General features: G+C 31.0%; 1 protein-coding gene across 1 annotated transcript in view; it reads right to left on the minus strand.

Moving 5' to 3' along the window:
• The window catches only part of LOC139516613 (neuroendocrine convertase 2-like), a 37,054-nt gene extending 15,572 nt beyond the window's left edge, over window positions 1–21,482 (minus strand). Inside the window, exons 1-6 of the mRNA XM_071306808.1 lie at window positions 21,037–21,482; window positions 12,902–13,006; window positions 10,847–11,032; window positions 5,211–5,319; window positions 2,212–2,249; window positions 1,442–1,518 (exon numbers count right to left, since the gene is read on the minus strand). Coding sequence (XP_071162909.1) covers window positions 1,442–1,518; window positions 2,212–2,249; window positions 5,211–5,319; window positions 10,847–11,032; window positions 12,902–13,006; window positions 21,037–21,210 — 689 coding nt within the window. The 5' untranslated portion in view covers window positions 21,211–21,482. The remainder of the gene's footprint in view (window positions 1–1,441; window positions 1,519–2,211; window positions 2,250–5,210; window positions 5,320–10,846; window positions 11,033–12,901; window positions 13,007–21,036) is intronic.
• Window positions 21,483–27,784: the final 6,302 nt, after the last annotated feature.

Consider the following 27,784-nt stretch of genomic DNA (forward strand, 5'->3'; position numbering starts at 1 on the left):
TCACTGCACTGGAATTAAATGTGATTAATGAAACCTAAATTATATTCCTCAAAATGATTATATAATAACACTACAATCTGTATCAATACAAAAATGCATTAGTTCAATTGATTTAGAATGCACAAGGAATATTGATGTCAATTATGGACGTGAACTTTAAAACATTATAAAACAGAAGTGCAATCCGGGAGACCAAATCGACAAAAAAATGATAGATCTTTCATCTAAATCATTCTAATAAGAACAATCCTCAGAGCCTAATATGTTCTGAAATATTTAAAGATCACTAGTTAGTAAAATTTGCCGTTCTAATCTATTTTGTCTGATCCCCATTACAATATATCCTGAGAAATCGAATTTATTGGGAATAACAAAACAAAGCCTAGTATTAACTTCCTGTTTATGAGATTGTCTTATAAAGATAATGGATTCTTTTACAGAAATCGCATACGGAGAGGACATGAAACTTTATGATCGATGTCATGTTAAAAGGAATTAAACATTGCTTTGCTTTCCGGAATGATTGATACCCAACGAACTTACTGAATGAGAATGTAAAAGAAACATTATGCTATTTGTTCATATTAGGGAAATGAATTCGGTAGATAATTTATTTTCCCTTTTTTCATTTCAATGATATTAAGTTTTTTATGAGGAAATTGATGATTACATGTAAAGGTCATATTCTAATATCAGTTCGTGTTCGACTTTGAAAATCACTTTGGTATATTTCAGTCTCTCTTGCAAAGTGGGAGGTTTGACATGCCACAAAACCAAGTTCAATTCACCATTTTTTTTCTTAAAATGTCCTATACCAAGTCAGGAAAATTACCATTGTTATATTATAGTTCGTTTCTGTGTGTGTCACAATTTAATGTTGTGTTTCTGTTGTGTCGTAGTTATGAGCTTTTATATTTGATGCGTTTCCCTCAGTTTTATTTTGTGACCCGGATTTTTTTTTCAATTGATTGATGAATTTCGAACAGCGGTATACTACTGATGCCTTTTTTGCGAGTGCTGTCCATACTTTTAAACCCATATTGCCCTGGCTGACTTTCCTTTTCCAAAAAAAAATATATAATGTTTTAAAAGATGAAATTTACTACTAATTCCAGAATCCAGTATCATGACATCATTACACGACTTCGGTCGCGTCTAATAAGGAAAAGAGGATTACTTTAACTAAAAAAAAAGTTAATAAAAATATTTCCAATCTAAGCACCTAAAGCGGAAAATGACTCTTGTATCGTCCATGGTGCGAATGAATGTACAATTAAATATTGAATAATGAATCGAGTAAAATAGCATAATACCAAAAACAAAACTAACTCCAAAGAAAATTCAAAACGGAAAGTCTTTCATCAAATGGCAAAATCAAAAGCTCAAATACATCAAACTTTTGAGAGCAACTTTTTCCCTAAATAATTTATTCATGACTTACCTATTAAACCATGTGTCTGTATAACGTGGATATGGGTAAGGGTCGTTACTGCTAAAATCATAACTGGCTTTTGCATTCTGTGATCAAAACAAAAACCGAAATATAGTACTATAACCACAAATACATTGTATGCATAGAAAACCAGTCACTCTCTTATGACTGAACACAGCTTCATATTATGAAAAATGATTGATGAAGATATAATTAAGAAGACTTAACGTTTATATATGATTATACTATGTAGAAACATATCAGAAATAATTTACAGTAAACGATTCTATTAATTCTTTTTTTACAAACATTATTCGTTTCAGTTTATCAAAGTTTTGCCCATCTTAATACTAACGTCTGTGACATTACAAAAAACAAAATCAATTTACAGCAGTAAAAATAAATGTCAACGGTTAGAAAAAGCAATAATTTTCTGACGTATGAAAGGCTGATAACCTCGCTGTTGTTGTCATATGGCTAATTCTCATACTCTTGCAAAAATGTTTTGCTCAATGTTTCGGGAATAAACTACACAACTTCGGAATATTTAAGTCGAAAAGTCTATTACCGAAATAATTATTTCCTCTTTACATTAAGGTCTATAGGGAGACTTATTATTCATTTTGCGTAATATAATCTATCCTCTATTCATGCCGACAATCTTCAACGTACAATCGTTGAAGCTGACATCTAAAGATATCAATTTTCTTCATAAGAGCAATCAATAGGAAACAAAGTGGGAGGACAAATTACCCTCTATTACTCCCAAGTATACTTACATAGTTATTCTTCAAATCTTCATGTAAATAATCTATACCTGAAACAATCAATTCAATCAAAATTTAATTATTGAAGAACAAAAATAGAGTAAATTGTTTTCATCAGTAATAGAGATACATTTCCAAATGTCAAATGAAATCTACTTCCTAAATTTAGTAATACTGCACTTTATCAGGGCAAACATAATGGAAACCTATACCCGTATCAATAAAATAACTGCATTATGGAATGTGTTTTATAATATGATATATAGAGACAAACAAGGCGGTTACATATATAGATTTCTTGAATGACTAAACGTCAAAATATTTTAGATTTCATTAGGAATTCATTGTATTTTGTTTTCCTTTTCATTGTATGCTTTATGTTGTAAGCAGGAAAATATGGTCTAAGATGGTCACTGAGTTCATTAAAATGTTTTCTTCGGTAAGAAAATGACATCAGCTATAACTTAATCATCTCATATCAATTTACAAATAGGATTTTCGTTGGTGTATAACTATAAAGGAATATGACTTATATCATCTTGATCATGTTTCACAATTCAGTTATCATTATTCTCATATAAACCATTTTGAAACCAGACGCTTACCACTAAATGATAGATGAAAGCACCATATACCAGTCCTGGTCATATTGTAAACAATCAATATCCCTCATGATAAGGGAAAAGAGATCGATAAGAAATTAATCATACAGTAATTAAAGTTCTATAATGTAATGACATTACGTTTGTCCATATTAGGTATACAAGACTGGTTCCATAAAAATAATTACTGTGGGATAAAAGTTCCGATTTAATCTAAAAATCATAGTATTGACGACCCAGTCACAAAGAATACCCCCACAGATTTTCAATACTGATTTGTGCTAAAGCCAAAATTATGAACACTGTGGTTTTCACTGGGTAGTAACGCGGTAAATGTTAATGATAATGAAATTTGTTAAAATCAATAAATTATTTAAGTGACATTGATTTTGTCATAAATTTAATTTTACAAAATGATGATGTTTTTAGTATTTCTCTAATAGAATAAAATATGAATCTGTATTTCTATTTCGAAACGAAGCTGTAATTAATGTTTAATTGTGGTAAAATCACGTGTTTTTTATGTCTTCATACTAAAGTCACATGTAATAAGTTTCATAAAACTTTTTGATGTGGCTTATGGAGTTTGTCATATTACAAAAGCCAATCTAAATTCAATATGACAGAAATGAATGGTGCACAGTTATTGTCCGCTTATTGATGGGAATGTTTCTTTGGTTCATCAACAGAATTGAAGATGAAAATTATCAATAATAACTTTAAAAAAAATAACCATTAAACGTTAACTGATGTTGTTTGGTTGTTTAACGCCCTCAATACATGTTAAAGGCAACAGCCAACCAATACGCGTCAAAGACGAATCAGAAAACCGTCTTATGGCAAAGTGCTTCAATTTTGAATCAGTACTCGACGACTACTCTTCACGATTCTCTCTCTTTTTTTTTAATTTCCTACATAACATGCTTTATTTTATTCACTGAAAGTCAAAACTTATAGAATTTGTTGATACTAAGGCTTTTCTACAAAACTTTTTTGACCTCAAAGCTCTTCAACTTCGTACTTTATTTGTTTTTTTAAACTTTTTTTATACGAACTTCACTGATGAATCTTTTGTAGATGAAAAGCGCGAGTCTACCTCAAATATAAAATTTCAATCATGGTATCTATGATGAATTTATTCAGAGGAGAACACCAATTTTCAAGCCTTTTGCTATTGCAGCATGTAAGAACGCATCACACTATCTTAATTTCGATTTGAAATAACGCCATTGATTTACTCTCTTTCAATCAAGGTATCATTTGAAACAAGCGAATTTAAACTTTATGACTTAAAATGATTGAATCTTTTATTTATAATAATATGCAACAAGAAACTGCACGCGATGAAGTATACCCCCACTCGTTTATAAATAAAATACCATGCTTTGTGTGTATAATAAAGTATTGTGTTAAATAGGAAGTGACTGTCTAGCAGACCAAATATCCTATTATTCCTTAATTGAAAGGCTTAATAAAATTTAACGAAAGTTGTGGAGGGACAATATAATTGCAGTGTGACGAATACCAAACATGAATTGAGTGGAGATATTACAAGAATGGGGACATACATATGCCATAATCAAAAACCTCAACAGCAATTCACCAGGGCCTTTGCAATAACTTGTTATGTTAAGTTTGAATGAATTAACTAATAATACATAATTTTATTTTGGATGTAACACGTCTTCTGATTTGTTGACCTTGGCGTCATGAACTTTTTTCTGATTTAATCCGGCTTAAAATGAATTTAGAATTAAATTATAAGGAATGATTATTATACTTGTTTCTTTCTATTCGAACCAACATGGAAAAAAATATTCAGTGTGCACCTAATTTTTCACGTTATTTCTTCATAGACAGAAAAAAAATCAGTCATTCCTTAAATAACAAAAACAACAAATTTCCTATTCATAACAATAAACATGTACAATTTAGATTTTTGATTATGCCATTTTGTCTTTCTTTGTTAAATAGTTATTCGCGTTCATAGTGATTAAGATTATAGCACAGTGTTGACTGCTGCATCCCTATTTTGACAATCTTACCAAATTTGACCTTTTTTGTTGTTGGTCACACATTACTGTCAATATAATGAAATTGTATGCGATTGTCATACAAGTGAGAGGTTTAGCTAGCTATGAAACCTGGTTTTTATCCAAAATATTCAACATAAGGAAATGCCTGTACAAAGTCGGGGATGTAACAGTTGTTTAGTTTGAGCTTTTGATTTGGTCATTTGGTAAACGACTACCCGTTTTGAATTTTCCGTGGAGATCTGTATTTCAGCTATTTCCGCTTACGCGTCGCCAGTAAAATTAATTTGCGACCATCAAATTACCAATTGATGTCGTCGGAGCTTAAAATACAAAAACAGTTATCTCCTGATTTGCGGTAACTATATACACTTACCATCGTCCATAATAGCTGTTGTAACATCTTTGCCTGTATATCCCATTGCCCATGCTATTTCTACATTTAAATCTAGTCCTGGTTTACCACCAGACTGGCCAACATTTTTCTGAAATAAACATATGACTATATATTTAAGGGATCATCATCATAGAGTGATACCCATTGAAGTGCGGACATGAGAAGCGACATGAATGATTCATCTATGTTTAATAGTGCCGCCTGGCTAAGCTGCCGTTTTATACCGTTTCACAATATCAACCATAAACATAATTTTCTTGCAAGTGTTCAATTCTGTTTTACTTTTACAAAGACATTTTTGAAAGAATTAATTTTCAATGGTAAGGTAAGTAAAAATTATTTTTACACGGAAATGTAATGGTTATATGCGCAAACGCAATGCACCAGGTAATTTTGATGTAAATTCACCAGAAGTTTCCCCAAGGAATTACTGATTTTAAAACCCAGCTTTGTTTTAAATAGCTCAAGCAATTCTAAAGAACTAAGGAATTGGATTAGACACATGAATGGATGATGCTGTTCAAATCTAGTTATAACCGTTTGGGCTTTCCTAGTTCACCATGTAAGACCTCCCAGACAATGCCAAGATAAAGTGCTGTTGCTTTGATGTTGTATAAATTTCGAAATTCTAGTGAGGTGTTTATTTTCAGATACGAAATCGCAAATATAATAATCCACTAGCGTTAATTTGATATAAAGGGAGGTCAGAATGACGGAAAGAGAACAAAAGTTGAAAAGGAAGCCATGAACAAATTTTGGCTCCCAAAAAACGCAAATTGTACCTCTTGAAATTTTACAGAATATAGATTTCATAATTGCTATTGCATCAAATCAATTTTTAATAACGTTGAAAAACTAAAGTAGACATAATCATATACTTTTGAATTCTTTTTACCGTGTGGCCTTTTATAGCTTACTTTACAGTGACCTGTAGTTTTTGTCATCCTTGTCTTTTGGTCTTAATGGATATTAGTCTCAATGGCAATCATACTACATTTCCTAATTTGAATATTGGTAGAAATTCTTTTCTATATCATAAATATTTTAGGCCTTTTTGTAACAAGGATCAATATTATGTCATACTAAGTAAGTCAAATCGAATGAGAAGACGGAAATTAAATCAAAGTCTACAGAAAGGTTTTTACAAGATAATCAGTGACTTGTAAAACGCAGTAAACACTAAAGTCGAATGGTTATCAAGCCAACATGAAAAGAAATAATTTGATTACTTGACGCTTGGAAGCCAAGAAACTTGATATTACAAGACTTTGCTTCTCGTATAAGTGTATATAATTGACATATGAAACAGTATTGATGATTTTCTACAATTACCATACAACATAGGCCAATTTATTTCTATGGCTAAAAACCTTTAAGTTACTTTAAAAGGTCTTGTGATATTTTATATAGAAATGTTCTTCGATTAGTCATTGCTTCGATAGCAGTTTTCTTTATGAAATTTTGCCACTTAAGAAATTGGTATCTTAGGCTCAATAAAGAAGTTGTGTTAGTTTTCATTTGGTTTGTTTGTCGTTCATTTTTGCATTTTAGTATTTGTAATCTGAAGTTTCTTTAAAAGGTTTTATGATATTTCATTTAGAAATGTTCTTATTGTTTTGACAGCAGTTTTCTTTATGAAATGTACCCCTTTTAGAAATTGTGTTTGTTTTCCGGTTGTTTTTTATCATTCACTTTTGCATTTTATGGTAAATGACGTTTTTTAGTATTTGTAATATGAAGTGTTTTTGTGGACAAGACTAAAATTCCACGGATTTCTATGTACATAGATTGAATAACCAATACCATTCCTCTTTGTGTCTTTTAAGGAACCTTTCACACTCAATTGTTGCTTAGTACTAGATAAGATAATTGACAATTGTAATCATCGCTTAGGGGGCCGATTTGATTGATTTTTCTTTTTGAACTGATAACAGAACGGTTTTATGGAGAGGAAGTTGCAATTTATATTTTCTTGCCGATTGTCACTCCTAAATACGCTACCAGAAGGCCGTACATTACAAACTGAAAGTGACAGAATTAACACCGTATTTCATCTTTGATATGATAGCCTGTGTGAATCTTGAAAAGGGCAAAACAATTCAATTATTATTACAATAATTTAATTCAATTTCAGAATTTGCAGATGCTAAAGGGCCAAAATCAACATTAGATAAAATAATTGATAGTATCACCAAACTTCAAAATGTACTGCCAGCAAATTCATTTGCATATCTGGTATCTCCTTTAAGTAGAATAAACGGAGATAACCTTTCTAACGGAGTTTAAACGTAGGAGGACAATTTTACAAGTGACTTAGGCTGGAACATAAATTAAAAAAAGGCTTGACTAAACACAGAGTTATTTTGGAACCTCTCGTATATCAATTATGTAGATGTTTTCGCGTGCATAATAGAATTAATCAGGGATCGGTACACATTTTTCATCGTACATTTCAACTAACAACAATAAACGCAACATGTACTAATGACAATTCGCGTGAACCGGAAGACATATTGCAACACTCGAACAGAAACTTTAAAGTAAAGATACTTTCTACGTCATAGTTCGAAAATCTTAACATGCTACTCAATACTATTTTTATCACAAAAAACATTAACATTAAATGCAGAAGCAATTAATATTTCAATAAGTCTTGAGTGTTAGTATTTTAAAAACAAGTGCTTGGTGTCATTTAAAGTAATAACTTCGTGACATGATAAAATACGACACGAAACGTTATCAAGAGACTTTATTACTACCTTTTAAAAAAAAAACACAATTTGATGTATTGAAAATAATGTTTTAAATGATATAAAATCCACATCGTACAGCAAGCTTTTAAAGTCCTACAAATGACAAATGTAAAATACAATGCAAACGAGAAAAGTGATGTTTGTACAAAACAATTAACAGAAAATAAATACCATATAAAGCAACAAACAAAAAACACTAAACTAAAGGCTGCTGACTTGGGTCAGGCACATATCTAATATGGAATGGTTGATATAAAAAAAAAAGGTGATACGGTATGATTGCGACTGAGACAGCTGTTTAAAAGAAACTTAATTGACACAGAAATTAATATGTTACCACCATAACCCCAACATTGGTCAGGTGTGCAGCAGAGCACAAGAAACCAAATACAAAACAATAAATAAATGGTAAAGGAGATGCTTTAAAATATATATTTCAGACTACATATGTTTAAGGATGGTAGGGTACATACGCTACTGCTTTAGGTCAGTGCATGTTTGGTCGTTTTTAAGGCATAATATATATAGCAAACGATTATTGCGAATAATATATCTATTAAAACTGCTCCTTTTTTTTAGTATATAGATTGAAATAGGAACTTGAAAAACATATATCTAGAATACATATTCAACACCATCTGGGATAAACTCATAAACAGCAGTTGAGTATATCAGAGTATATTCTCAAAACAGGCGCGGATACAAAATTTAAAGTTAGGAGTGGGTGCTCCTGTAAATTAGGAGTTAGAGGACCATATTTTGTCCTCTAATAAAAATGGCTGTAGATTATCCTAATTTGTTAATTTTTAGGGAGGGCGCACGTGACAGCCTACCACCAACCAGAGTATAAAACCGCGGACTTTATAAAAGGGTATGATATTTCAATATTAGCAAAAAATTATTTGTAAACCATATAAGTATAATTAAGAAAATAGTAAAAGATTATTGGCATTATATAAGGGTACTTCAGTGCACCATTTTCTAATGGCACATAGTATACTACCAGTATTTGTTTAAACAATTCTTCTTGTTTCCCGTATCATTTATTTTTATTCAAAAAATAATCATAACAATTCTTCTAAGCTTGCAATAATGTTTGATAATCGCTTTGAAATTTGAGACGTATTCAAAGGATATTCACGTCTTTATTTTTGTACAATTTCTATGTCATTCTTTGCTGTTGTGAAGACCAATTGGACTAGCTTTTCGTTTCCAATTTTAACTAAATTGTTTATCCATTTTTTATGACATAGTGTGTTTATTGATCTGGTTCTCTTTTCCTTTTAATTTGTTCTTTAAGTATTTAATCCTAGATAGAGTTGCAATTATATTGCAATCCGGCCTAGAGCTGCAATTATATTGAATCCGGCCTACGCATTTTAAATTTCATTTCCATTGAAGTTTATGAAATACATTTTTTTACAAAGTAATTATTTTCCAATTAATTCGAAAGTCTTCTTCGATTTTTAACTCTCTTAAAAATGACATTTATACAGATTTACGCGTGGTTATGGTACTATACAGTCCATTGTTTTGTAACATTTTACCGATCTCGTTTTTTTTTCTCTCTGAGAAAAGGCGTTAAAAATGGTCATTGCGCAGGCTGACTTCAACTGCAAAACTTTTAGTTCAACAGACACGACGATGTATACACTAATTTAATCTTTTTATCTGAAATTCTACAAATGCATAAGCTTGTTTGGTCATATGTTGGACAGAGTTACAACGCTTGCCTGTGTAGCTCGCAAATTCTAACTTCAATTAAAATTGTCAGTGTTTTGCATATACTTACTTAAATATATGATTGACAATATGCGTATATTTCTTTCTCAATGCTGTTAATAAAACGACTTTTTTTAAATATAATTCCTCTATTCTTCATTTTACTCGCTAAAGATCATAATAAATGTACAATTCTCTACTAATTTCCGTCAATGGCTTTGTTAATTTCCGCCACTGGCTTTGTTCTTCATGACGATTAGAAAAAAAACCAACTTGCATTCACTTGAACACAACATATTCTTGTTTTTTTTTTGTCGTAACTCTTGTGCCATCAGTCTGTTCAGTGTCATTGAGGATGATAAATTGACCAAGAGAGCAGACCATAATCCGTTTATAGCACGACTATGGAATCTTATTCGACAATTTAAGTATGATCGATGATTATTATTACGTGATCTCAGTGAAAACCATTTGTCAAGCATTTACAAAAGTCAACCGTGAAGAAAAATGCTTTAGAGTTGCTTGAGAAAAACATTTTTTTTCTATACCACATGGGAAATAAAAACCAGTAATTTTTATTGGAGTCTTAGGAAACTGACGTGAGACGGAGTGACATTAGACATGAAACATTATAAGAGTCATTGTTTGGGATGTAAGGGTTTAACTTAAACAACTTTATATAGACACGTACCGTATTGAATTGTTTAGGGGAGCAATAGACAGGTGGTGGCAGAATAAAAAGAGATGATAAGAAAAAAAAGTCAAAAGATACAAAAGGGACATTCAAACTCGTTATTCAAACACAAATTACTTATATCCACTTCATTTGAACTTTGGTGGTAGGTTATCTCATTGGCAATCATTACACATCTCATTGTGTTTATATTGACCATGTGATGGCAAATAAACGAAAAGCAACGAAAACAAAATAGACTTTACAACACGAAGCCGATAAAATCGGGGTCTGGTTTCAGGAGCTCTAGAAGGTAGAATGTCGATCCTGTTACGGTAATCATGTGCAAAATAAAGATGCGCGAATCATAAAGTATCTGTCTTAAAGAAGAGTATTCCTACATATAAAGTCAGTTTTATTCATACACCTTTAAAAAACAAAGATTTTGCATTATATAGCTAACTTACCAAATACCATTCTTTTTGAAATAAAGGATCCTGAGGTTCTGCATAGCTATAAGATTTTGAATAGTCCAATAATTTGGCTGACTCGGGGTCCTTTAAACGTATTTCTGATACTGGTACCCCTCGTATCTTAGGCTGAAATCCTCGTTTTGCTCGTCGAAATCCAGTTTGCTGTATAGCTCTTTTTACCTTTAAAGAAAAAAATGTATATAACCAATTTATTACAACCATTCTTTTTAAAAGTACAATTTTTTCTTTAGCTCAAAGAGTCTTATGTGATAAATCTGTTTGTCGTCTAAAAAGAACTGTCACGTGTTTGTATAAAAGATTGACTTCATAGAACATGAATTATGAAAGAACAATGACATATAAATCGGGATCATTGTTATGTATAGTCACGAAAATATTTTTTGTTGTACAGAATCTGATTTCCTTTAATACAATAAAACCATATACTGAGTCTGTTGTAAGATTTAGAAAAACAAATCGTCTGAAGATTATACAACTTGTTTCAAAGAGTTTTATAACCTTAGTATATATATTTAATAAAAAAAAATTGTGGTTTCAGTGGTATGAGAGATGATTTTAAAGTTGAGTTTCACACAATGGACAATAAGACACGTAACGTAATCACATAGCAGCTCTACTATATATAAAAGACAAACGTGCTATAAATTAACAGGAATGACGAACCGAACTTTGTACATTATGCCATACATCAAACAGTAACATGGAATTGTTTCATTTGACGACAAGATTTATTCGGTTTTCAAGAAGGATAGTGTTTAATTAAGATCTGACAAAATATTTATTTCCAAAAAGCAATCCATTCTCACAAATCTTACCAAAGTTTTATAAGCTATCTGTTTCTTCTATCATTCGTAACAATTTAGAAATGAAAAACGACATTTGGTTTATTTGCATAGTATATTTACGTATTTAGATAATTGTAAATAAGAAAAAAGTCATCTATTGAACGTCATTGTAATAGAACAGACGTAAATAGTTATCATGTGATAATAGATAAATGGAATAAAAAAAATAACGAACGTCCTTTGTACATCAGATCACAATATATAATTGTCTGTTTATCAGAAATATAGAAATCCTACACATGATAAAAAAGACAGGATACAAGATTAATATCCAATTATATTTTTTTATATAGATATATTGAATGTGATAGGCTAGCCGATGGTCTTCATTAAATACATTGAAGTAATACACCGCGATAAGAAATACCGTTGAAAGTACGTTATTTGAGTTACGATAAACATAGTTCTCGTGATTCAAGCAACATGTTGGATAAAACAAAATAGTTCAGAAACATAAGGTTTATTTTACTATTGAATAGTGATGTTCAGCTTTTCCCAATATTAAATCGTGCTAAAATGTTAATGCATAGATAAATATATATCTGGAATTGGTTATGCATTCTAAAAGTTATGCATTTAATGTTCTTAAATATAGTCAAATCCATGAGATATACTTGAAGCCGAATATTTCGTTTATTTTAACATTTTTTGTTTGTGCATTCTGTTTTGAATAACACAAATAACGCAATTCTTTTTCATTGAACATATTAAACTGGTAGAACAAAGGAGTGTCTTTATGATTTTATAGGACAATATTAAGGTTTCTGAAAACATTAAAGTTTAATGAATTACGAGTTAAATCATATATTATATTAAACAATGGAAATATGAAAAGAAAACATCTGAGGTTCAGGGGCGGATCCAGCCATTTTAAAAAGGGGGGTTCCTAACCCAGGACAAAAGGGGGGGGGTTCCAACTATATGTCCCCATTCAAATGCATTGATCGTCCAAATTGAAAATTGACCCCCCCCTCTGGGTCCGCGCCTGTGGTTATGACAGCAACTTATTAACTAACGTTAATCGGAAATATAGTGAGATCAAGAAAAACAAATGACCGTCAGACTATTTAGATAAACATAAATTTGATTAACTCTTCAAGTTTTCGTCATGCTGTAATGTCTAAAAACAAAATATTATACATTGTAAAACATGAAAACCATTTGAATATGAAAATTAACTTACCATAGGATGTGCTTTAAGTTTACGTGTGTGAATTATACTTCTGCGGGATCGTATATGTGGTACAGCTGAGTGTGTAAAGTGGAACTCTCGTTGAGAACCCAACATCTGAAAATGAAAAGAGAATATGTTTAACAATATTCAAAACAACTTTCCTGTAACACAATAAAATGTCTCCATAAATAAAATGTGAAGGAATCTACATATGTAGCTGGCAAAGAACTTTATTACTATTCTGATAACAAGTGTTTTACATAAAATACGAATTATAATAGATGAATAATGTTCAATCCGGCGATGTTTATGATGCTCAATTTTGAGTCACTAATGTAATTTCTGGTGGTCTGTTGTTTTCTGAATGTCTCATCGTCAGCTTACAGTTTGCATTATCTCTTCTGTATTTTTCTAAAGAACTTTGTTAGGTAAAGATCTTGTAAATAGTAAACAAACGAGAGCGAAGCTTTCTCTTACTCATATTCAAAAGGAACTGTATATAAATTATTACAGGCAATACGTTTTTTTTTTTAATAAAATAAGGAGATGTGGTATGATTTCTAATGAGACAATTATCCACCAGTCGAGAACATATGACGAGTATGAACACGACTAAACGGCAATGCACGGCCCTCAACAATGAGCAATTGTGACAATGGGAAATTACTCCTCCCTCAAGAAGTAGAACAGGGGAAAATTATTTGTATAAAATTGAGAATGGAAATGGGGAATGTGTCAAAGAGACAACAACCCCACCATATAACAGACAACAGCAGACGGTCACCACCAGGTCTTCAATGCAGCGAGAAATGGTATGCCTGATTCAATTTTTATATCTATTTCCTTCGTGGTTGCTGTTGTTGACGCTTAGAAAACAGTTTATATAAGGAACGAACATGTCTGTTGAAAATCCTCGGAGAATCCAGGAATGGCAATTTAATGTTTTATTTCAATAGAGAGATCACGTTCTTTGGCCCAATACATATGAAATTCTGAACTCATTAACGCAAAATGTGTATTTACGTATATTTCTTTGTTATCAATTCCATCCATTTTCATATATCTCCGGAGGCTTGTAGATAGACAATATTTGATCTTAGAAATTATGGCAATAGTAAAGTTGTTTACTACTTATTCTTAAATGGCATTTGTATTACCATGGTGTCAATAGTTATCAATATTTAGAAGAAATAGTCGACGTGTGTATGCGTATCATTTCCAAATGGCAGGAACCTCTTCAATCTTTTACCATTTGAATACGATAATCGAAAGTGTCTAATACAGATTTATCTCAGCATCAAGTCTTACTGAGATTTCTTACTGAGATTTATGAATAGAAATCGCCCTAAAGAAATAACCAAACATACTTAAAATCAACGGAGCTAACCAAAATACATTGATTATAATACTCCGGTTAGTTTTCAGTAGGGAAATTGTCGTCAATCTACGGATTTATTTTCCTTTCCTTAATTGAGTTATGTGATTGATAGTGTTAAGAATCGACCAGAAGATAGATATTCTTAATGTCTTAGAAATATCTCTTAACATTTTCAAGTATTGAAAAGAAAAGAAAAATCAATAAAGTAATAAAATCTGAAGGGTTAAAAGAATTATTGCATCGATACACGGATCCATAAAAAAATTTGTGTAATATTGCAAAGCGCAAGATTTTATGTCTTCTGAATGACACAAATTTAGAGTAGATAAATAATGTATTACAATTTTTCAGGTTATAACATGGTTTGCTAAAGCGTTTAAGAATTTTAATAATGATAACAAGACTATAAAATGTTATCAATAATTGAGTTTATTTTAACTTTGAGTATGCATCTTCATTTGCTTTGATGAGTTAATTTCGTAAATCAAGATCAACTAAATGTACACATTTTTTTTAACAAACTTTTAATCTCATCTAAACTGATCCATATCATTGTATATACATCAATATTGGTCATTGGTCAAGTTACGCAGTAGCTACAATATGCCGATGCACAATCTAAAGAATTGTACGTTGTTGCATTGGTTTTGTTTGATATTTGTCTTTCATAACGTTTGCAAAAATACACTTTTGTTTTAATTTTTACACAGAGTGATTAGTTTTTAGAATTGTTAGTTGCACTCTGCCTTTTTTTTTAGTTTCGGTATAGATCTTTGCTAAAATGTGATCAAAACTAAGTCTTACTATCCATTATGTGCTGATTGTTATCTTTTTCCCAATATGTTTTTTAAAACATTTTTTTCCTTATAACACCGTTTGTATGGTATCTTGCCGATGTGTTCTCATCGGTAAGGTTTCTCAATTTGTCTTCATAATGTCATCTGTTCAGACCGTGTTCCAATATTTACAATGTAAATCAATACCATAATTTTGACTTGGCTCGCGATTCCAGGAAATAGAAGGTCTTCCTGTATTTTTCCCCCAGTCACAACAGGAAATATTTAACCTCCAAGGCCACAATTATAAAAACTATGCAAACTTCATCTTATTTTCTATAAACTGACAAATAAAGGCAAAATGAAAGCGAGTTGTAGTAACGATCCCAAACGTAAATTTAGGGTATGTTTTTAAAATTTTCTATTATATCTAAATAGATATAGGAAGATGTGGTATGATTGCAAATGAGACAACTCTCCATCCAAATAATGTGTTTATCTGTTTGTTTTTTTTATATTATTTTACGGTTTTATAGTCTTCCATATTTATTGAAGGTATTAAACTGTTTTCCTAATTCTTTGTTCTGACAGTTAACTTTTGCATTAAAAACATGATATCAAAGTGGGAAATACTAGTCAACAATTTTTCATAAGAATCGTCAGTGGCACTCGAATTGAGTCACTGGTAGGCCAACAAAATGAAACCATATTCAAGGAAAACAAAGTTTCTTTTCGTCTTTTTAGACTAAGAAATATTCCGAAAAAAGTGTGTTTTAAAAAGTTGAGCAGTATTATTTAACTACTGAATTGCTTTCCTATATATATATCAGTTGCAAACACAATTCTATTCTGAATGTTCCGTGGTTAACCTTGTCAAGACAAGACAAGACAAGACAAGACAAATACTTTATTAAAGTCTCACCACTTGTTACATATAAAATATACAGCTTTTTAAAACACAAATTAACAACAAGAGCCACTCTATAAAGAGTTATGAGAGACTATAAAACAATTTTTTGTCTGTGTTTGGTCATTAATATAAATTGATGTAATTAGCGATTATAAAGGATTAATTGAAAGGTTAATGTGAAAATAAATGTATCCTGTATACATGTTAAGAAACTCATCAATGATTAAATCTTGCAAGTTTTGTGGTAAATGTAACTAAAGATTTTAAGCAGGTTAATCAAACTAACACAATGCAAAAAAATTCTATGGGAGTCTAGTGGCTAAAAATGAATGCAAGACTGTTTCATGCGAATTCATTTCTTACAGTATTAGTCATACATGTACTCTCAAGCCATAAAGATCATTAAACAGGTATCTTTGAGGATGGTAGAAGCAACAACCAACAACAGAAACAAACCTACAGTCCTAACAATTAGTATTTTATTGAAACATGGACATTTGTTGGGTTTTGAGTAGTTATCTGAACATTAACCCACCCCCTCTTTATTAATTTTAGCTTTGGACCAAATCAGATCATATCAAAATAGAAACGCGCTATATTATTGTTCTGTATCAGAAAATTACATTTACATATTGTTATCTTTGTAAGTATAAATAATTGTAAAAACTTAAATGTGTTATTTGCTCGCAGACGACAGATCGTCGAAGGTTTGTTTTCTTGTCGCATGTAGGAAATTACTTTGTTCAGTGATGGCTACATTTACTTTTTCACAGCTCCCCAGGAAATTAGAAAGAATATTTCACTACGATATCATCACTACAATCGATTTTTACTTTCAAAAAGCAATTTGTGAAACGATTTTAGTTTAGTGTTAAGTGCTGATTTAAATTTTTGTTATAGGGAAATATAACACAACAAACTAGCAATTTTGTAAATAAATCTTGAAAATCATTTTTAGACTTCGACGGTACAAATTAACGATAGTGTGGGTTATTAACATAATATACATTTTAAACTAAAGATTTTCAATAGAGTTGTTACACAATGAAAAAGAGGCTGTGGGTGCCATTAAAAAACTGGAGAATAAGAACGCATGGTATAGACTGATTATAAAGGTGTACATTGTAAAAATCAATGTAGTGTTTTAACTATCTCAATTTAAAATGTGTCTGTTCAATGTGTTTCAATGTCCTCTATATACCATATAAGAATATTTTTTTATTTCTGTCCTCTATATACCATATAAGTATATTGTATATTTCTGTCCTCTATATACCATATATTAGTATATTGTATATTTCTTTTATTTAGGTGTCATGATACATTTGTCCGCTTTGTTCATATGCGTTCTAAAAGGGTATAATTAGATATTTGTGAAAAACAACAAAAAGTCAGAACAATTCCTCATCATTCATGGTAATGTTATTACTATATATTACTTTTTTTTCCGCTTGCTGTATTCTAAAGACTATGCTTTCTTCACTTTTTTCACGGTATAACGAAAATTGTTGAGCTATTGTGACACACCTTTTTCTTCGGATCACATAACAGTCTCATCTGAATACAATGACCCATGGGTAACTTCTAAGTAATTTGCTCTCTGGAGAGTTGTCTCATTGACAATAATACCAAATCTGCCTTTTTTTTGTATTATACAATACAACAAATACTTCAGAAATAAATGCACATTTATACAATCAAAACATCTTGTTTGGTATATATGTCATAAAAGTAATCAACATGTCATATAACATTTAGCAGTTTTTCTGTTTTAATTGAGTTAAATAGATTTCTGGAACTACTTCACATGATATATCTGGTGCTATCTATATTAATTCCGTCATAGTTTATTAAAATTGCCATAAATCATGTAGGAGGTCTACCTGTGGACAGGTGCACATTACTAATCATCAATATTTATTAGAGATTTTATCACGATTAAGTAAACAATAATAAATACCAATTATGGTCAGTATGGACAATAAGTCGATTCCGCCAAGCCTTATTGGTATTTTTGTACAGACGACAATACAAATTGCTATCTGCCTTGACACTGTATTATTACACCTTTTCAGTTAGCCAATGCAAACAGTTTTATTCATTTATATTGCTTAAATTTTCATTTTTTTTAATGACACTATATAATCACTTCTTTTCTAAGCCATTTGAAAAAGTTCTATTTATTTAAATTGCTAAAATTTTCAATTTTTCTAAAACATTTGTTGTCCTCCCACGTTATGGCTATTCTGTTTACACGATTCTGCCATTATCAAATGATTCTTCTGTGACATGGGGTTACAATTATCTTATCTGTAAACGCTTGCCATTTCCTAATGATGACTTGTTTTAATCTTATTTAAAGAGAAAAAAAGACTATTTTATAGCCTACATACAAATACAAAACTAATAAACAAATTCAGAGGAAATCATTTTTTACAGATAATTTCAAATTATGATTATCGTAATCGGATCAGTGGGTGTTTGTTGTCTATCGTGCTTACGTATTGTTTTCTTAAATTGGCTTCAAGTTCGTTCGTAATGTGATTGTGTTGAAAATGTATGATAAGCTATTTTAAATGTGTTTAATGTCCAAATGTAACATATGTTTTTTTTTTAATCTTGAAAAACCCCACCTAAATATATTAAATAATCTAACACGCGGTATAAAGATATTGACAAATATACTACCAACAAATGTTATTAATATTAACATGTATATAGAGCATGGCATAAAAAGGCGAAAGATACCAAAGGTACTTTCAAACTCATATATCGAAAACAACCTGACAAAGCCATGACAGAAAACTATCAACAGACAACAACCTGACAAAGCCATGACAGAAAACTATCAAGAGGCAACAACCTGACAAAGCCATGACAGAAAACTAAAACAACCTGACAAAGCCATGACAGAAAACTATCAACAGACAACAACCTGACAAAGCCATGACAGAAAACTATCAAGAGACAACAACCTGACAAAGTCATGACAGAAAACTATCAAGAGACAACAACCTGACAAAGCCATGACAGAAAACTAAAACAACCTGACAAAGCCATGACAGAAAACTTAAACAACCTGACAAAGCCATGACAGAAAACTAAAACAACCTGACAAAGCCATGACAGAAAACTATCAAGAAACAACAACAGTAAACAAAACACAACATAAAAAACTAAAATCAGTTCAACACGAATCTCACCAAAAACAGTCATATTTATTTTATTTATATGAAATAAAGATAAAAAAAAAAAAAAAAACATAGGAAAATTCCGAAGTACAATTTAAAGAAATAAGTCTACGAAAGACATACAGATGATAATACTAACAAAAAGAAAGAAAAAAACAATGAAATAACACTATATAAATTTTTTATGTCTGAAATCATGTCTTCTTGTTGTTTCTGTTGTTTGTTGTTCTTGTGGATTAGTTGATATAACATTTAAGGATACTATAATTTGAAATAATAAGCTATGTTATAGGATTTTGACGAAACTAAAACCATATAAGATTAAGAAAGAAAGTACACTTTTTTAAAGATTTGATTTTATTCGGCCAACAGAACTTGATGGACATTTTCAAATATACTCCGTCAGTATCTTAAAACTACTGATCCAAATAAAAGATGATAAGTTAAATTCTACGCGTATTATCGAAGAAATATTAAGAGGATAAAAAACCCAAGCATATCTTTGAAATTGATATGTTTTAATTAGATTGCAAGATATTGAAGTAAGAGCACACACATAGATGACGTAAACATACTGTGTGATATATCAGTGCAACCTTATATATCAAAGGAACTTTTTTTTTAATTGGAAAATTTAACATCGGTATAAATATTGACATTCATTTGAATAACGTATTAACTGAAAAACTATTAAAAAAATATCAAATCACAAAAATGATTTATTTTATTTGCTTTCCGGTATAGCAAAGGATATATTAATACTGGACAATATGAGCATGTACTTTGTTTTACGAATAGGGTCATACAAGCACGGTATGGGTTCTTATTTTCCAGAGTAAACCATATTTTGGTATATGTAGATGTGGCTACATGGAAGGATTATATATATTTATGTGTAATGACTTATATTTTTTTTTTACTTCATCCTGCTATTAGTGTGACAGATCTCATGAACATTTCTTGCAAGAAAAGATATAAACAAATATTCATGAATTTTAAATTCAAATTGTATGTACAATCTTGAAAAAAAAGCAGAAAAAAAACGATATGAAGAACATTGAGTTAATCATGATATAAACTAAATTCTGTAAATATCAAATGGTATTTTATGTTTACTTTTTAGCTATGTATGCGTAGACAAAAAAAAAACACCAAATAATGTAATGGTAAAATGGGTTCGGCTTTTAAGTACACGGGGGAATAAAAAAAACAATTAGACTATTGACTTCCAAAGAGAATAGAATGTCGGCAATCTAGATTTGGAATCGAAATGCTAATTTTTTTGGAAAGATTTAATTTATGCGTTTTATTGCGGATAACCTTAAGTTTATATTTAAACTGTATGCATTGACCCGAACCTTGAAACTTATCTATGTGTTCGAAATTCACATATTGCTTCGAAAAGCATTTTAAGTACACCAACTAATCTTTTCGAGTCGTAAAGAGTTTTTAGCGCAAACAATCTTACTTTTGTAATATCTTACATAAAGAAATAGGGTCTGAAATATTTTATAGAATTACCAACTTATTACGAAATAATCGTTTTCAGTGACGGACGAGTCATCGGGAAAACGAAACCGCCCCTAATGAACATTATGAAGTATATGTGTATCTCTCTTTATAAAATGATATTTAAAAGGGAATTGGAATGAACAAAATTAATATCGAATTAAGGTAAACAACATAACAGGCAAAATCTGAGGATAAGGGATAATAAATCGTACATTGAATTTCAGATGAATTCCTAAGAATTTTCATGGAAAATATTACAGTTGTGGAACTTTGGAAGACGATAGATATTATGGATTTTACACATTGTTACAATAATCAATTCAAACATATGTTTGTATTATGATTAAACACAATCTGATTTACAACATAGAACATACCGGCGATACAAAATTGAATCCTGTTCTTTTGGCCACTGCTTTAGCGGCATCGATGCCACCTTCACCGTCTAACTCCACTAGCCAGTTGTTTGTAAGTACTTCAGTTCCACATGCTAGATATATGTTGATAACAATTGATACAATAATTGAAGTCCATTTTCCAAGATTTACCATTTCAAGTTGTCCCTAAACCGTTATAAATATTTTTTGTTTTCTTTATTAAATTCCAAACACTTATTTGTTTCTGTTTTATTTGTGTATTTTCAAAGATCAAATAAAAGAATTGAAAATTTAGTCCGTTTTAACATATGATAAACACGATTCCTTGTTTAGATAACCATTTGTGGAATAAATAGAGAATATGGAGGATTCGATCACGTGATTTCTATCTACGTCACAGAAGCATTTTCAGGTTGTGTGCTCATCTCATCAGTTTCTGATAAATCGATGAAAATATGGCGGAGCGAGAAGCCATGATAATACCGCTCCACATGATATGTTTCCATGGAGGAATCAGAAGATATTGATTACATGACAATTGTCTCTCTATTGATTGCTTTCATACTTTCTTGTCAAATTACGATTCATTTGCGGATATGACCAAATAGGTCAATGAGAGTCGAACTATCTATTAACGAATAAATAATTAAACGCAAATTTTCCAAAGTCAGACTATAAACGTCATCATACAATGTTTTCTATTGAACAACAAATATTTTAGCATGTTATTAAGCTTTCTGCTGTATTACGGTACAGTATTGTTCGTTTTCAATTATTCATATCGTTTATTCATTAGCAATAAAATGAATATAACATGGAATTATTTAATTATTTGAGTTAATGATCATAGTTATCCTGAAAAATTGCATACATTGATGAGGCTATTTTACTTAATGTACATGTATATACATTTATATATTTTTCTGCAATGACTAGAAATCGCTGAATTTTCAACGTCACAAGTAAAATAAAAGGATTCTACAGAGTAAAAGTGACTGTTATATGATTATGTACTGCCAAGTTCCTTAAAATCTAGAGTCTAGTTTTGTAGAATCAAAAATGACGATTTTGTCAGTATAGTATAATAAGAATGTTATTCAGATTTCAACAAATACTAACTGTATTAAATGTTGTTAGTAAACGCTATATATATCATCACATAAACAAATGATAACAAATTATTTTTTAAAAGACCTTCCTAGGAATTCTTTAAAAAAAGTAAAGAAAAATAATACAATGTTTTAGAATGGCACTTTGATTTGTCGTTGAGAGTATATAGTTTGATAAGGACTTGTCAAGCCTCTGCACAAAAGCGACAAAATTCTGCATTAAATTGTCAATACTCTGCATCAAACTGCCAAACCTGCATCAAGGCCGTCAAGTCGCTGCATCAAAGCTGCTACGACTCCACATCGAAGCGTCAAGACTGCATTAAAAGTCGTGAAGTCTCTGCATCAAATTAAGCCACCAAGACTCTGCATCAAAACATGGATATACGGAGAAAGACTCGTTGACATTTTGATATAAATATCTTTTTATGTTATAAGTGGGGGTAAAGTCGTTTATGTGATGAATATGAATAAAGGAAACAAAGCCGTAAACATTTTGTGAAACACATAATCGGTTATCGAGCCAACAAATGTCAAATTAGTAGCAAAATATCGAATAAGAGAATTTAATCTCCAATAATCTTGTGTTCAACACATTCTGAATTTCGATATTTTCACAGATCTGTATCACACATATCAATTGCTATCATGCCGACCACACCTGTCAATATTTAATAGATATTATACGCCTTTATTTCTATAATTATATGACATATCATATCCATCATGTCCATTGTGGTTTACTGACGAAAGTAAAGAAATCACATTGATTGAAGATCATTCGTCTTTAGTCTCGGCGTACGACATTTTAGCGCATTGATAGGACATTTGAGCTTTAGAAAAAAATTGACGTTTTAGCCAGAGGCACTCGTCTCAGAATTTTCTCCCCTATATACCTTTATATAACACATTAAGGTATATAGGGGGGAAAAATCTGAGACAAGTGCCTGTGATTTTAGCGTCTGATTTTTAACCCGTTTTAGCAAAAATTAAATCGTCAATGCCTATTTTAGCGAAATATGTTTAACCTATTATAATATATAATAGATAAAAAAAAATATACCTAAGACAGCACAATATAAAATATAAGGTGTCCAATAAAATACAGCACTAAATGTCTAAAAAATGAAATCAAATGTTAAAAGTCCGTTCTAGTTTGAAATTTATATCCTAGAGAACGTACATAATGGGCTCTAGATATACCCACGCGGTGTTTATACCCCTCTTAATAGCCTGAAAAAACTTCTGTTTTTATTAATCCCCTCTCATTAAAAACTCTGTTTGTTCCTCTATTGAATATCACGAAGACCCAAATCCAAATAAAACAGTAATAGAAAAATAAACAATATAAATCTCAAAGTAAACATCTAAAGGTCAGTATGAAACAGCATCTTCTAGGTACGACAAATAAAACAACAGTTGCTAAGAATCTAAGATATGTTAGACGAGCTTTATTGAGTAACAAGAATGAACACCTGTCATTTTTGTTAAAGCAAGAAAGGCAACACTTGACGAAAAGTGCAGGCAGCCCTTAAACAGTGTAGTGGTACCATTTATAATATATACTTGTTGTTTTTTTTTTGGTACATTTCGTTTCATGCCATGTCGTTGTCAGTCAGTTGGTATCGTTCGGCTCTCTTTTTAGAGGTAATATTGAACACACATTTCAGTAAACGCTGTATGTAAATTCAGATAATTTGTAAATAGATGACGACAAACATTAACAAGGATGCCAAAAGCACGAATAAAATAAGTTCTTTATACAATAATGTGATCATGTATGATTGCTTATAAGATAACCATCATCAGAGACTAAATGGCGTACATGGTATCAACTGTAGGTCATCGAATATAGCCTTCAAAAACCAGTAAAACCTATACCGCATCGTAAGCTATTAAATGACCCTGACATTACAAAATGTAAAACAATTCCATGGAGAAAACTCTCGACCGATTTACGTACAAAACAACAAACGAAAAACAAATATGATATGCAGCAACAAACGAAAACCACAATCTTATTGAACTTGATAATTCTGATTTACAATTGGTAATAACTAAGAAACAATCATAAGGGAGCAATCATTTAACTTTAAAAAAAAAAAGAGGGTATGTTTTTTTGTCTGAGTATTTTTTTTGCGCGAACTTATTTTGTTTTCAGTCTCTTAACGCTATCAATCAACTTATTTATTTCAACATTTATCACTCTAAGTTATGGGGGAAATCTGGAATCAGAATAAATGTTTTTGTCATCTCCATGGCCAGATTTTTTTTTTTTTATCAAATTGGGTATCAGAATATTTTTTAGAAAAAAAAACCATATCCCCTCTCTTGAAGTTAAATGGTTGTTCCTTAAGTATATAAAAGACACGACTAATCAAATAAATCCGGCATAAACTATGCAGACGATATAAAATACAACGACACAAACAATCAAAGTTAAAATGTTTATGTCCGATAAAGTAACAACTGATATCTATCACCGTTTAATAGCAAAACATTTAAAACTTTGTGATGTCCCTAACCCAACCCATCAAACACAAAAATATCTCAGCTGTACCCAGACCACAACAAAACAACACCAAAATACGACACCAAAAAGCACACATTAGAAAAAAATGCATGCAAGCAGAACGCATCGACAAAACTTGAAAAATTATTCCATTTATTGATGAAGTATGGTCCAGAAGAAATATTTAATTCATCTCAATTAATTATTTTTTAACTGGTGTTGGTTTTTCTCTTTTTTAAATAAAAAATCTTTCAGTGAATCGAAAAAGGTTTAAAAAAAAACATCATCACGTTAATTTGTAAAATGAGGTCAATTGATAATAGCAGTTTACAATAAACATGACAAAATCAACATAAATCGAGATGATATTATCCAGCCGCAAATCAATTTATTTCTTGGAAACAAATCAAAATAATTGTTATAAAAAAATCCAGTGACAGTTTAAATAATGATAAACCGATATGATATAATGAGATAAAAGTTACTAAGATCTTGGAAGTTCACGACTTCTTGATCTGAATATGGTCAGATCAACCGTTTTAAGATTGATTGATTCATTTATTGTTTTTTTACGCAACTTTCAGCGCCATAGGCTATTTCGTGGTGGTTTATTTAAATGGCAGAGGAAGTCAGAGTGCCTGGAGAGAACCACCGACCGTCAGTATGGAACGAATACAGATAGGAGTCGAGCGCATCTGCCACGGGCTGGATTCAGTTTTGACAGGCTTGCGATACTGTTGCCATCTAGACCACTCGGCGACCGAGCCGAGCCCCTTGTAAGATTAAACCATTTTAAGTAAAAATCAAAATCTTGCCATAGCTTCTAACAACATAACATGAAAGTATTTGTTTTATATACGTTCTTCATTCCATGCTTCACGATATGATTTGAAATGGACTGCATACTTCATTATGCTGGAGCAATTCCCTATTGACTACAGCTGTGTTAAAAACAAAATAACAAATTACATGTCATCACATATTGTTCTGATTGTGACCTTTGGAATCGACATGCGGTTCTTTTGATCTGACTAAAGACAAAACCAAACAAACTGAAACGACGTATTCATATTCTATATCAGAAGTAAATGTTCAGAATTATATATTTAAAACTTATAAATAGTATGATGAATTACGTAATGAATTACATAATGTATTTAAGACTCTCAAATTTCACATATAAATATGATCTTTAAACACTTCTTAGAAATCAACAATATGTATTTCCCATTTTACCTGTTTAATGAATCGAAACCAAGGATAGTGCTTGCTTGATTTGTTAATTCGTTTCCTTTTGTTGGTAAACTACTTTGATTGATTGCTGAATTGCGTTATGACTAAAGGAAGCTGTCAACTAATTTTCAATGAGCACATTGCGTGACCAGAGACGACAAAGGTTGTTTGCTGAGGCTAAAATAGAAATCGTGCACTCAACAATCGTATGCCATTTTGTTTGTTTCCAAATAATGCCAAAGAGACAAAGGCAAAAAGTGAAACAACATATTTTATTCAGATATTGTGTGACAACATTGTTAATTGCAGTAGGCGTTATTCCTTTTAAATAACAAGAGCGTGTTATATCGACAGGAAGGAAAGTCATAAGCGACAACAAGATATGTTCGAACGAACAAAACATATTTAGTTATCTAATTGCTGCGTCACAAAAAGACAGATGTGTTCACAATTTTTCTGTAAACAATATTTCTGTAGAATTTTGTATTAAACAAACTCATCACAGATACCAGGAAGAAATTTTGTATTTACGCCAGATGCGCGTTTCGTCTACTAAAGACTCATCAGTGACGCTCGAATCCAAAAAAGTTAAATAGGCCAAATAATGTACGAAGTTGAAGAGCATTGAGGACAACAATTCCTAAAAGTTTTGCCAAATACAGCTAAGGTAATCTATTCCTGAGGCAGAACAGCCTTAGTATTTCAAAAATTGAAAAGTTTTGTAAATAGTAAATTTATAAATATGACCATGTGAATGATAAATGACTACTGGGCTGGTGAAACCCTCGGGGAATTAAAACTCCACCAGCAGTGGCATCGAACCAGTGGTTGTAAATTAACTCATCACAGATACTAGGATTACATTTTGTATTTACGCCATAAGATTGATATCGTTTTTATAAGATTTTTGATCATCCATTTTCAATATAAGATCAAGTATGTTTCAAGTTGTCATTATCAAGGACCTTGAAAAATAAAAGAACGTGGATTAGTTTAGCCCCGCCACATTATGTATGAATTTGCTTGTCCCAAGTCAGCAGCCAGTAATTCAGTGGTTGTCGTTTGTTTATGTGTTACATATTTGTCTTTCGTTCATTTTTTTTTATATAATTAGGCCGTTAGTTTTCTCGTTTGAATTGTTTTTTCATTGTCATTTCGGGGCCTTTTTTAGCTGATTATGCGGTATGGGCTTTGCTCATTGTTTAAGGCCGTACGGTGACCTATAGTTGTTTATTTCTTTCTCGTTTTGGTCTCTTGTGGAGAGTTGTATCATTGGAAATCATACCACATCTTCTTTGTTATATTAGAAAAAATTTTCAATTCGTCTTTTTTTACTACTATAAATATATAAGAGTCACGTCATAGCCTTCTCTCAATAACGCGTTATGCTTACCTTTCCAAACCACCTCAGATTATCCCCGTTTTTTGTTGTTGCTGACACCCATAATGAAAAATAACCGTTGTAAGACACGTCGCTTATTCACGGGTAATATGTCTACCCCAAACGTTACACATCCATTTTCAAAAATCTATTACGAAAGAAAAAAAGTAACGTATTTAGAGCCCTAATTGACTTCATTGCTAAATAATAATAAAACACCGTGATTTTTCAAATATAATGAGAGAAAATCTTTTAAAAAAAAGCAAATTTAATCGTAATAGTAAACTTCGAAGTAAAAATAATAATTAAAACAAACGTCTCGTAGTTACTACACGAACTCCAGTAAAAGACAATCAATATTAACAATCGTATCCATCATCTGCAACTTGTTGTGAGTATATCGTACATAAACTACCAAAGAATGATAATGTTGCCCAAATACTTAATGTACAGACAACAATACGATAAGAATATAAATAACAGATTTTTGTATTTGCTTTAAACTCTTCTAAA

This window comes from Mytilus edulis, chromosome 3 (genome assembly GCF_963676685.1).
Source record: "Mytilus edulis chromosome 3, xbMytEdul2.2, whole genome shotgun sequence".
Classification (NCBI taxonomy): Eukaryota; Metazoa; Mollusca; class Bivalvia; order Mytilida; family Mytilidae; genus Mytilus; species Mytilus edulis.